The 12926-nt window shown below is 42.4% G+C and overlaps 1 protein-coding gene across 3 annotated transcripts in view; it reads right to left on the reverse strand.

The window, feature by feature from the left end:
- CDH23 (cadherin related 23) overlaps window positions 1-12926 on the reverse strand; it is a 3939560-nt gene that overhangs the window by 238709 nt on the left and 3687925 nt on the right. For all 3 annotated transcript variants that reach the window (XM_069610726.1, XM_069610725.1, XM_069610724.1), the window contains one exon: window positions 2244-2421. In XM_069610726.1, the coding sequence (XP_069466827.1) occupies window positions 2244-2421 (178 nt within the window). The remainder of the gene's footprint in view (window positions 1-2243; window positions 2422-12926) is intronic.

A 12926-nucleotide genomic window follows, 5' to 3' on the forward strand; every position in this document is an offset into this window, starting at 1 on the left:
TCCAGGGTGTTAGAGAAAAAAATAAATGGAACAACTGATATAATTTACAATATGACACTGGAACAAAAAGCAATTAGACTAGTTGCACTTCAGAATAGAATGGTGCTTGATATTATTTTGGCTGATCGTGGAGGTGTATGCAAATTAGTAGGATCAGCATGCTGTGTATTTGTAAGTGACTCCTCACCTATGATATTTGAAGCAATTAAGAAATTACATGTCCTAAGCTCCGAAATTCATGTCCCCACAGGTGGTTGGAATCTAAATATAATTACATGGTTCTGGGAACTGCTACAATCCTGGGGATGGAAGCTAATTGCAATCTTGGTTATGATATTTGGAATCCTCATATTTTGCTGTTGTTGCATACAATGCCTGCCAGTCATTTGCTCCCAAATTACAAATGAGTGTGTACCTCGTATGATAAATGATGGTACAAAACACGAAAACTAAATAATTAAAGAATTTATGGCAATTAATATTTCTGATGATGATGATAGCGACATGTGTAGTTCGGAATTGGACATGTGGTCCGATGAAGACGCAATGCTTGGCTGATGGTATTGGCTTAAGGCCAAAAGGAGGGTTTGTTAGACCAGAAAAGTAATCCCATAGCTGAATGATATGTATAATAAGTTGGCCAGAAGCGAATCGCATCATGTGACAAACATCGCAATCCGAGAAACATGAATGTAACCAAAGGGAGTCCATTTTGTGAAATGCTGGCCATTTTCTTTTTTTTTTCCTTGTTAATGCTTTGCAAATATATTCTATGCCTTAGATCCACACACAGTGCGAGGCCACAGCTCGAACTCTGAAATGCTAACACAGACAGGAATGTCAAACTGTGCAGAAATACATTGTTTTTCCCTATCACTAAGTCCTTGAAGTCGAGCTGAAGCTGCATCTAATCAGTAGTCCGGGTGCCGGTTTGTCTTGCAAGCACTGTTGTAAAAGGCAGTTTATACTTGAATTATATTCTCCTAGTGGTGCTCCTTCACGGAGGATGGTATTTTCTGCTTCAGAACTATCTGACCCTTAGCTCATGAGCCGTAACAAACAGATAACGTAGTATGGAATATTTCTTTGCTAAGAACAAGATATCCTTACTGAGCCAGAGCTCCATGTTCCTCATAACAGAAAGCTGTCTTTGCTGCCTTTGCTAGAATAACTATGTTTAGCCTGAATGAAGACTTGTCATAACGTGTCATAATTGTCAATCACTGATGCCTAGCCTGTATGACATGTATGAGGGCGGGTCGAATTGCTTTAACACAGGATGATGCATGATGTATACATATTGCTGCTTGAGCGCTGTTTTCTCTCTCTCGCATCTCACGGGGTCTGGGAACACACGTCGTGAGGCGTTGAGACCCAGTTGGCCGACTGAGAAACTCTGAATAAAACCAGACTTGTTTGGAAAACGAACCTCACGACTGACGTGTCATTTGGGGTATATGGTTATTGTGCCTTAGTTTCCATATGTAGTCTTTATGTCCAGGCTACCCCATCATCAGTTGGTGCAGCCTTATACTAAGAGTGGAGCCTATGTACTGCCTCAGATACGGCTTTTTCTGAAGTCGGGTAGGGCTTTAGAAAAACTGTCCTAACCCAACATATGAGGAAAAGCTATGTCAACAAATAACCAAGAATAAATGCCTGGGTTGCTTAGGAGGAGGCTACAATTCGCTAATCCTGTTCAATCTATGTTGATGGTATTACTTATGCAAACAACTGCATCTGTAACATGTGTATAATTGTCGTTTTTTTGCTTAGATAATGACGGTGCTAATTTTATGTCGATAATCAGAGCCGAATGGTGCAGTAATGTAAGGTAATGTAAGTTAATTATTTCTTTTATTTTAGATGTTATGAATTGTTCTTTCTTATATACTTTCCTTTTTAATTGACTATTTTGTAATACAAAATTGTATACACTTTTCCTATAACCAAATTATGCAACTGAAATAAATGACTGGTTAGAGGGGGGGTTACTCATCAATGTATAGAGGTTTAGCCCTTTATAGATGCTCAAGTAACACAATGTTACGTAATATAACATAACAAAACATGTTAGTCCTATTAAAAGATGCTAGATCACAGAACGTGTATGTTTCTATTGCTATAGAGTATTGAACCGATAATACCCAATCCTATGGGTGAACGCTAAAGCATACATCTTCATCTCTCTTGCTGCAAGCAGGCTCCTCATTTCAAATAGCGACTAGAAAAGAGATGCATACCCGCTCCGGGTCCTTGAAGGTCGTACATTATTATACCATTATCCCCCTCGTCAAGGTCTATGGCTGTCATTACGATGATGGACGTCCCTGCTGGTTCATTCTCAAAGACACTTGTGCTGAATTGGCTCTTGGAGAACTGCGGCCGGTAGTCATTGATGTCCAAGACTGTGAGCAGTACCTTTAGCAGAGGCAAAAAAGAAACATTTGTTACCTTTGAGATTCCTGGTCAGAGAGGATTAACAAGTAAAATAAATAGACAATGAGGGCCAAAGCTAAAAAAAACAGTCTTCACGCATCTTTAGATCAATTAATCAATTATCACTTGCGATTTAAATTTTAAAGAAACACCCTCTGATCTTAGTCCTGAATTCAGCACACATTTAATTTCATTTAAATCTGTCTTTTTGTCATGCCAGTGTAGATTTATGATAGTGTCAGAGGTTTAGCATCCAAAATATCTGATACAGAATTCTCCTTCTGCTGCGATTTTCTTGCATTAAGGTGCCCTGGTCCCAATTAGCTGCAACGAGCTCAGGACCACAGAAAACATGCTATTTATGAGGTTTGAGGAAACAGTACAATACCAATGTACAGCTTAAATGCACTATGTACTTTTGAACTCCTTGTGACTAATTGGTGGTCTAATGATCTCAACATGTGCGTGGCATTATCGACAGACACCATCAGCTTAAGGTGTGCCTACAGCTTAGTCTATCACTTTCCCATGAATAGCTTTATCAGGCAATACGCCTAAATCACCAATCAAACTGGATGAGAAAGGGATAAACAACGTGCTTGTCACATCCTACGTGAAGTATATCAAAGATTTGGTCAAAGATTTAAAGGCACAACACGTTTTTGCCAACAGGTTCCATTTCGGTACCCAGTCATGTTTACCAAAAATAATTCAGAGTGGTAAAATTCCACGAAAACCACAATACCAAAAATGTGAAATAAATATATATAGGTTAGTGGGGTAAGGGGTTAAAACGGTCAGGATGGGGTTGCAGTGGCATTTTAAGGATAGAAAATCGAGGGTCTGGGGGACCACCTCAAATACAAAAATAAAACAGCAGTATTTTTTAATATTTTGGTCGCAATGAAATGTACCGCTCTGAATTTTCGGTCGGTAAGATCACATATAACCTCCATTTCAAATAGGAGTGGGAATGTCATAAAACACCCTAATTTCACACAAGGACTACATCTTTTCTTATGCAGTGCAAAGAAGCTGTTCTCAGAACGCCTCATTAGCTCAGCCCTAGGGGAATCCATAGCTGCCAAGTGAAGTATATGCTACCTGCAAGTCTTCGGCATTCATGCATGAGGAGCTCGCCTCTCCATGCCTACTGCACGTGGCAGTCAGTCACATCACTTATGCATTGTCCCTGGGCTGATGTCAGCTGTCCACCCACGTGGCTGACTTGTTGCTGGCGCTGCAACCTTTTATTTTCACTCCATTTTCAGTGTTAAAGTGTAAAAAATCAGAAACCCCCATTATTTGCCTGAGCGTTACTATCTTGGGTGGGAAATGCTGGCAAGGCTTTGACAAGACTCCTGTTGGCACTGCACCCCACAAAAACTAGTTTGAGAAAAATTCAAGTTGCCCACATTTTTGGTGGTTGGAAAACCATTGAACTAGCACATCTTTCAGCGTTGCGGCCAAACAATCTCTTGCAGGCAGGGCCCTGCTGGGCCAGGCGTATCCACATCATGCCCTCTATCCTGATGCCCCTGCATCGCAGAGGAAATGTGTTCTACCCCATGCCTGGACATTTAAAAAAAAATGTCTTATCATTGTACTGTGGACCAGACCTCTCTCGTTCGAAACACAAGAAATATTTGTTTCTCTGTCTAGGGCACTGCAAAAAAGGAAAACCAATATTTTCTCAGTCTTATATGAGCAGGTCTGCATAAGCTAGAGTTTTGTGTTTCTATTTCAAAAGGAAGTAGACTGGTTCATGCTAGATATTGAAGAACAAATGCTGTTCATACAACCACCACCATGCTGCCTCACCTGGACCAGGAGGATAGCTCAGGGGCAACACGTTTGTCTTGTAAACATGACAACGCATAGCAACACAGGTTTGAATCCCAGTCTTGCGCTCAGAAACTGGTCTCTGGTATTGAGTGCATTATAAAAGAATAATTATAAGTGCTGCTTTAGTGGTGTTCAACGGTAGCATGAGTTGTGCTCCTCCAGTTGTGCAGTACATGGCAGCATGGGGTGAAGCCTGTCATTTTTATGTTGCATTGTGAGAGTGACATAACAGAACAGATAAATGTTGTGCGAAATGAGAGGTACACTGACAATATGGGACAGGAGAGGTCTGCTAACACGTTTGGACAAGGAGAGTGGGGAAAGAAAGAACTGCCAGTGTTCTGTTCAGGAGAGAGCATGATGGGGGAGGAATATGGTGTGTTTCTCTGTTTGCGGTAGTCAGAAGGAAAAACCTATTAGTTGATGCATGGGGAAGGGGGACAATGGGCATAAGTGAGACTGCTGGCTAGGGGGAAAGACAAATCAAATTTGGGATTGGCAGATTACTGCGCAGTATATTTGGTCGTAGAAGAATTTGTCACTGTTTTTTGGACACAATTTGCGGCATATATATTTGCTGCATATATATGTGGGTGTGGGTTTTGGGAAATAATTAATGTAGTGGGGTAAGGGGGTATGCAGCAAAAGAAACCTGTCAAAATGAAAACTAGATGAATTCTCCTTGACCAAATGTATTTGATCAAATCACCCTAAACCATCACATTTTAATGACACAGCATGGATCTGGTGGTTTAGAACATATAGGGCCTCATTACGAGGAAGGAGGTAACCATTCCGCTATTTGCGGCCTGTCTATCCGGGTATCTATTCCGGGTACTGGGTCTGGGTTCCTGGAATGGGGAAATACCGGACCATTCCGACCTTGGAGGTGCCGGTATTTCCCCATTCCAGGAACCCAGACCCTGTACATCCCCATTTCCATTCAAGCCCCTATAGTGCTCAATGGGAATGTGGAGGATGCAAACAACGGGCCCGTTAATAACAGGCCCGTTGTTTGCATCCTGGTCTGCTCGCGGGTCCCGCTAAGGACGCCTGGTTTTGCCAGGCGTCCTTACCGGGTCTTGCGAGCAAACCTCGTAATGCGGTGGTAGGGGGTTAGCGGGGCCGGCAGCTCTACCGGCCCTGTTATCCCCCTACTGCCTTCCTCGTAATGAGGCCCATAGTCTGCTTCAGCCTCCCCCAGAAGCTCCATGCCGCAAATCTTCATGCATTTCAGGCAGCATTGAATTTTCATTCAATCGTGATGATACTCAACTCATTTTCAGGCTCCCTTCTGCCACCTCTTCTCCTTCTCTCATCTCTGACTGTCTGTCATTGAGGTGTGCTGTGCCGCCAATGATCTCTGCCTTAATGCCAGTAAGACCGAGATTCTCCTCATCGGTATACCTGCTCCCTCCTTTCCCGTCACTCTCTGGCCAGCCTCTCTTAGCCCTTGTAGAGGAGGTCCCAGACATGGCCTGCACCCCTTCCCCTCATTTCTAGGTACCAGGAGCGTACTCGCCAAGGTATGTGATGTATGAAGAGCAAATGAACCTACAAAGAGCTGCACTGGGACTCTGGCCAGTATACATCAGAAGATCCATACCGGTTGAAGCACCCATACCAGACCACCCTGGGCAGCACGGTACCCTATCAGACAGCCATACCAGCTGCTGATACGAAATGAGGAGTACCTGCACACGGTCCACAAAGAGATCTTAAAAGCCTTAATGGAAGGCCAGTGGAAATGACACAAGGGCCTGAACAGAGTCCTGAATGAACAAAAGCAGTTAACGAAGACAAGCACGCCAGTGCGAGTAACTACGAAAATAAATGAAATGGACACAGAGAAGAAACAATGTAAAACGTAAGGAAACAGTGCTACGAGACAAGATGGAAGCAACCGACCTGTTAAACGTGTGTAAATAGGCTTGAAATGCAAGATGCTAAGAAATTGATACTGCTTGCAATGCTTAGTAGAAGATAGAGCAGCAAGCTCCAACCATATATCTACCTCAATAAGGCACATTATACAAGTGCGACTCCATTTTGTAAAAGCAGAAATGTACCCAGGCGGCCAGAGGCCTGACAGGCCAAGTTTCAAAACCCAGCCAAAGGCAAGAGAAGGAGCGGAATCGAATCTCAACAAAGAGTGGCTCATTCCTAGGAAATCAAGGTCAATCAGAGAAGGGGAGGAGAGCGTCAGTTCACAAGACTCCAACTTCAGAGCATACCAGCCTGCCTCATGAAGGTCAAGATTAGGGGGGGCCCATGCAGGTGGCTAGGATGACACAGAATTAAATGCATTAAAAGCTGGAAACTGAAGCAGATTCATGGTGAACTAACACGTGACCAGCCAGGCGCGAAGAAGTACCATCGCCTGATGTCGGTATTACCCAAATTGTTCGTTTACAATTGTTCGAATGAACAATTGACCGAATTTAAAGGGTCACAATTGACCTTTTCACAATTGACCGAATATATATATATATATATATATATATATATATATATATATATATATATATATGGGTTTTGGAGGGTTTGGCGTTGGGTGGGGGGTTGTGGGGGGTTTCCCCCCACATATATGGTACAATTGACCTTCACAATTCGGTCAATTGTGAAAAGGTCAATTGTCATTCGAGCAGTTGTAAAACGAACAATTCGTATACAACCCTGATGTCATCCAGGACCCGATGATGCCATAACTTTTCCCGATAAGAGACTACAGTTCCGAGGCCATCCTTAGCCAACTAATTGACACATCGCCCTAAAACACTGATTGATGGAAGGGAGGCAGGGTGAAACTTGGCACACCAGGCACAGGGGTGTCCATTCTACATGCTGCTAATTAAAAGTGGAAATTTATGTCTAGGGGTGTAATCTGCTCAATCACAATGGACCAGGTTATCTGGAGTCCTATAGATACTGTAACCAATAGGACGTCGTAGATGTAGTGACATCTATCACGCGTGATGTAGGGGGATGGGCGTAGACGCCCACCCGATAAGAGTTATCCAAACCGCATGCCCTATTATCCTATACAGATATAACACCTATACTTAAGTTACCTTTCCTAACCAATTATATTTCATGATGATTTTTTATAGAATTAGACGTCAGTGATGACAAGCTTAGCCTATAACAGAGATATAATCATGAAATGCCGGTGTGGTTAGTGGGTGACTTTAATGGGAAGATTGGTCATCTCCCTCTCACAGCGGACTGTTCCTCTGAGTTTGCCTCTGTGGCATTGCCAATGATGAAATCTAATAAGCAGGGTGCAAAATGGCACTCCATGTTAGCGGCACATGGGATAGTGAAATTGAATGGTTTGACACCTGGTGATCACGATATGGCCTTTACTAGAATTGAGGGTTATTCGGCCTCAACAATTGACTATGCATTATCAAACATAAAAGGTATACCATACATAAGGGATATGTGCACGGTCACTAGATATGAAAGTGATCATGTCCCATTGTGCTGGCTCTTGAAGTTGCCATGGCAGTCTAAAACAGGTGTTGATGATGATGTAAATGGCCAAATATCTCTTAATGAAGGTGGGAATCGTATTCGATGGCATGAACGTAACATTGACCGAGCAGATACTGTAGTGTCTGCCCTGCTACCATGTTTCATACAAATTGGTTCTGCTGGCGAGAATGAAGCGGAGGCCATGATGTCAAATTTCTCTGATATGATGTTGAAAATAAGAGAAAAGGTTGATGAAAGATGGTGACATATTAGTTGTGCGGAACATACTAACCTCCCAACTAAGCGTCGAGGTAGATTTGACACTGCCATCAGGGACGCCAAAAAAAGGTTGCGAAAAGACATACAAATGATTTTAGCTGAGAATGTTCCCTGCACATCTTCACTGGTTGTCCCCTCACTAATTAAAATGGCTGAAATGAATTATAGGAAATGGTTGGCACAACATAAGCTAGGGTGTGGTGCCAAATTATGGCAACAAATTGCTGAAAAAGGTAGAAATGGTGATACTGCTAGTATATGGCAATCACTCCAACACTCACAACCACATCCTCTCACCATTAACTGTATAACAGAAGAACAATGGTGTAGCCATATAAGTAGCACCTTGGATCGCTCTGTCGCCAATGACAACATTCTTAAAATCCCACCTGAGCACTGGGTCTGCCATGCCTCTATATTAGACATAATAGCGATCATCACAAAGTTAAAAAATTCAAGAGCCGCAGGACCCGACGGTGTGTGTACTCTTTTAATAAAAAGGCAGCCTGAACTTTGGGCAGCTGCTTTACACTTATTGTTTACACAGATAGGTGCCACTAGATCGATTCCCCACTCTTGGCAATCGAGACATATACTAACAGTACACAAAAAGGGTTTGTGGGATTCCCCGAATAACTATCATATGCTGGCTATGCTCGATACATCATCCAAGATTTTTGCTTGAGTCGTTTTTCAGGAATTAAATGTATGGATTACCGACAAAAAAAATTACCACCTAACCAAATCGGATTCCGAAAAGGATCGGGCACAGTGCACGGCCTGTTATTATTATCCACTGCGGTCGAACATGCTTGGCTAAAATGAAATATGGACGTATACTGCGCATATATTGATTTCTCTGCAGCGTTCGACACGGTGCAGAGAAACCGTTTGTGGCAGAAGTTGCATAGTTGGGGAATTCCATTGGGTCTTCTTCGGATGCTTATGATGCTGCATACCAATGCAACAGTGCGGATTCGTTTAAATGCCGAAGGTAAATTATCTGCGACCATGCCAACAACTAGCGGAGTAAAACACGGGTGCATGGTCGCTGCAGTACTTTTCAACCTATACCTGGCAGACATGCAATTGGCACTCCATCTTAGTGCAGCAAACCCTGTGAAGATCTCGGATGTAATTGTCGGTTGGCTAGCATAAGCGGATGATCTCATTTCACTGGATTACACTCCTGCTGGTCTCCAGCATATGCTAGATGCCCTTGGTACATATTGCTCTGATAATGGCCTACAAATTAACCTCGATAAGAGCAAAGTGATGGGATTCACAAAAAAAAGAAAACCAAAAAAATATGTGTGGCAACTGAATAGTAAAAGAGTAGAAGAAGTAACATCCTATAAGTATCTGGGTGTTATTGGGGACGATCGTCTGAAATGGAATGAACACTGGTCATCTCTTCAGGCTTGTTGCACTATCTCAACCAATGCCCTGAGCACATTTATAGGCAGAAATTGCGGCTACTCTGTATATGCAGTACTGTCTAAATATACAGCATAAATTAGAGCTAAACTATTGTATGCAATAACTATTTGGGGCCATAACATCATCAAGTCGGTGGAGCGGTTTGAGGCTCGTTTGCTACACAAACTGTTCAGCCTACCAACTATGAGAAGTTAAACCGCCTGAACATGGACACCATAATTGTTCCCTATGGCGCTGCCCTAATGAGACTTGACAGGACTGCCTCGTTTGGTATTATGGGCAAACTAAAAAAGTTACACTCAAACTGGATTGGTGTATTGTCTACACAAAGAAAACTTAGTATTCTCAGCATTAAGTAGACACTGAAAAGAGTAATGAAAGAAATATGCTATGAACAACAGTTAATCAACCTTGCCACTAAATCACATAGTGGATTTTACTGTCAAGAATGCATCACTAGAAGTTGCGCATAAGGCTATATTAATGCTTACCCGAGCCCGCAAACTGTCCGGCTATACCTTTTACTTAAATTTAATAGATCGGTGGCACTCGAAACACAAGGAGCACAAATGGGGTTACCCCGCACGAAGCGCATGTGTCGCCTGTGCGGAAATGAAACAATTGAGACACTGCACCATCTACTGATTATGTGTGAAAGTCTGTATGCTGTGCGGTATAAACACATGAAGTCCAATAACAATCATTTCGAACCTAGTGAAATAGAAACACTGTGGCTCCAATTTTTGCATGGCAATGACCTGAATTTGATATATTTCATGACTCCTTTTTATAAACAGATTGTACTGATTTTACGTTGTATTGACTGATTCTATCATGTAATGCACTGAATTGTATATATATGAATTACGAGACGTGTTTGATTTTAACTTGGTTTTAACAATGGTGATGTATTGTCAATCGTGTTACACAAAGCATTTGTTTTGCTAGATATAAAAATAAACTTGAAATTTGAAACTTGAAACTTTGCCTATAAGAATGACTGTTCAACTGAAGTTCGAGGAAGTCGGAGCGAGACAGGTGATCGCAATGCTGCTGATTTCCATTTGTTTCTCTGTTTGATGTAATTGTCATTAAACAGACTTCCCTTTGCCAACTTACTGAGTCCTCATTATTGAGTCGTGTAGGAGTAAGTGAATCTTGCACCCCCTTCCTCACAAGGTGCAGCTATCTTGTCTTACAAGTTCTAGAGGGTGAGCGCTGACCTAAGGGCCAGTCAGTGATTTTCTCTCCTCCAGAACACTTGGTAGCGTGAGGATGGTTCTGGCCACTAATTATTGATCATAAATACTAAGACACCTTTAGACCGATGGCACAGAGTAACTCTAGGCCTTCGGTAAGATCGCGAGTCTTTTCGCCATTCCGGTAGACTGAGAAGCTCCCCGTAGAGAATAATAGAGTAAAATTTCAAAAATCTGCAGTGGGTCTGAAGGAACCCACCTTTCCAAGCATAACCCTTCTCATTCCCACGGGCAGCGGATCAGACGTAATCCTTAAAAGCGGGAAGAGGAAGGGGTGGTGATCCTGAAGTTCCAGAGAGGAAAAGATGCGATCCTGAGTGAAACAACAAACTCGTTACTTTGGCAAATGTCTTGTAGGCATTAGAGTAAGTAAGGGAAAGGTAACGGAGGGTGGCGGAGAAAAAATAAAGTAGTTAGAAGTAGAGGAGACTGTATATATATATATGTTAAGCATAGTATTTTCAATGCAGGACCTTTGTTAACATCAATGCAATGCTCAAATTATGAGGACAATTCATTTTGAGGTTAGCATTTGTGTCGACATGATCACTTGATCACGATTTATGCAACTCAAAAGTACAGGGACTTAAAACCCTTTAAAGATGTCCGACAGCATTGTCAACAACATTAAGTCCCATCTTCTATGTTTACTGTAGTAGAACTCCCTTGTCCCATTTCTATGTCTGTAGGCATATGTTTGCATTTAAACAATGTGGTGGTGGCAAAATGGTGTTGTGAACAAGCGGCAAGTAATGCTGCGAAACGCGTCGATTTTCTTGGGAAGCATGGAAGATGTATTTTAAACTAATAAAGAAGCCATTAATGACAAGCTGATAACCGTCTACTTTTTGAAGCCTGGTATGAAGGAGAGTGCTCCTTAAATGACTGACGATAAGCCGTTTTTTTTTGAAAATATATATATATATATATATATAGAGGGTAATGACTTGAGCATAAAAAATAAAGAGTGGATACCGGGGGGACACCCGAGATAAAATGTAAGGATTACCAGGGGGGCACCTGAGACAACACGTAAGGATTACCAGGGGGCACCTGAGACAAAACGTAAGGATTACCAGGGGGGCACCGGAGATAAAAACGTAAGGATTCGCTTATTCCTGCTCTTTAAAGAGTGGTCAGAAGAAATGTGAACTCATAGCCCACAGTGGGGGGACAATTTAGGCTATGGTGACGATTAAAGACAGCATCAAAGGGGTTCGTTTACACCCCATGACGGGGTATTGATTAGAAGGCAGGTATACGTGTGTCCAGCTGGTGTTCATCTAGTCTGTCGAGTGTCTGTCATATGTGTCTTGTTGTATGTCAAATGTAAAATAATTGAATTAATGATTGGTTGAAATGCATTTTGGCTTTACGCGATTCTGTAACTAAGAGGGAATCGTCATTGAATTGATGGGTTTTGAGTAAATTGTTGGTATAAATTTTGGCGGGAAAAGATTGGATTGGAGCTTGCGTATGTGGTGCTCGCTCATACCATTGGAGGGTTAAAGAACTGTGAAAATACAGTTAGTGATAAAAATAAAATTGGAGGAAGTTACCCTGCTTGCGCATTTGTGCATGCAACTGCCCAAGCATGCACACAAACTAAAGAAATACAGCACGGAGTGGATTAAGGGTACCGCCAATAAGATGTTTATGCCGTGGCCCCAGAACGGGTCACTCTCTAAGGCTGTTTTACAGCACATGACTACCTTCCTACACCCCACATATTCGGGCAAGGAGTTAAGGAAACGTCTTGCTGTTCTAGAGTTGTGGAAAATGTTTGAAGAAATGAAGTTGGAAGAACCACCCACAGACTGGATACTAAATGTATGTACGGAGGGGGGTGAGATGCCTACTGCGCCACCAGCCCCGCCTGAGCCAGTCATTGAAGGAAGCAAGTCAGAGGGTCTTTACCCACTAAGAGAACTTAAGGCAGCCATGGGGTATAGCAACCCCGCATATGAGTCGCTTATGTACAGTAGTGACGACAATAAGGGAAAAAAACAGGAAAACAATATCGCCTCCGCAGTCTCAAGGGACAGAAAGAGATGCGAAGATGAAGGGAAAGATTGGGCACAGAGTTGTGCACCTCCAGATAAGGAGAAAGAGGGAAATAAATGTAAAGGAAATGAAGGTAGAGGTGACGAGATAGCATTCACGAAAGACGAATGGATGGGAGGTAAA

This window comes from Ambystoma mexicanum, chromosome 8, assembly GCF_040938575.1.
Source record: "Ambystoma mexicanum isolate Mex_15411 chromosome 8, UKY_AmexF1_1, whole genome shotgun sequence".
In the NCBI taxonomy this organism is placed as follows: domain Eukaryota; kingdom Metazoa; phylum Chordata; class Amphibia; order Caudata; family Ambystomatidae; genus Ambystoma; species Ambystoma mexicanum.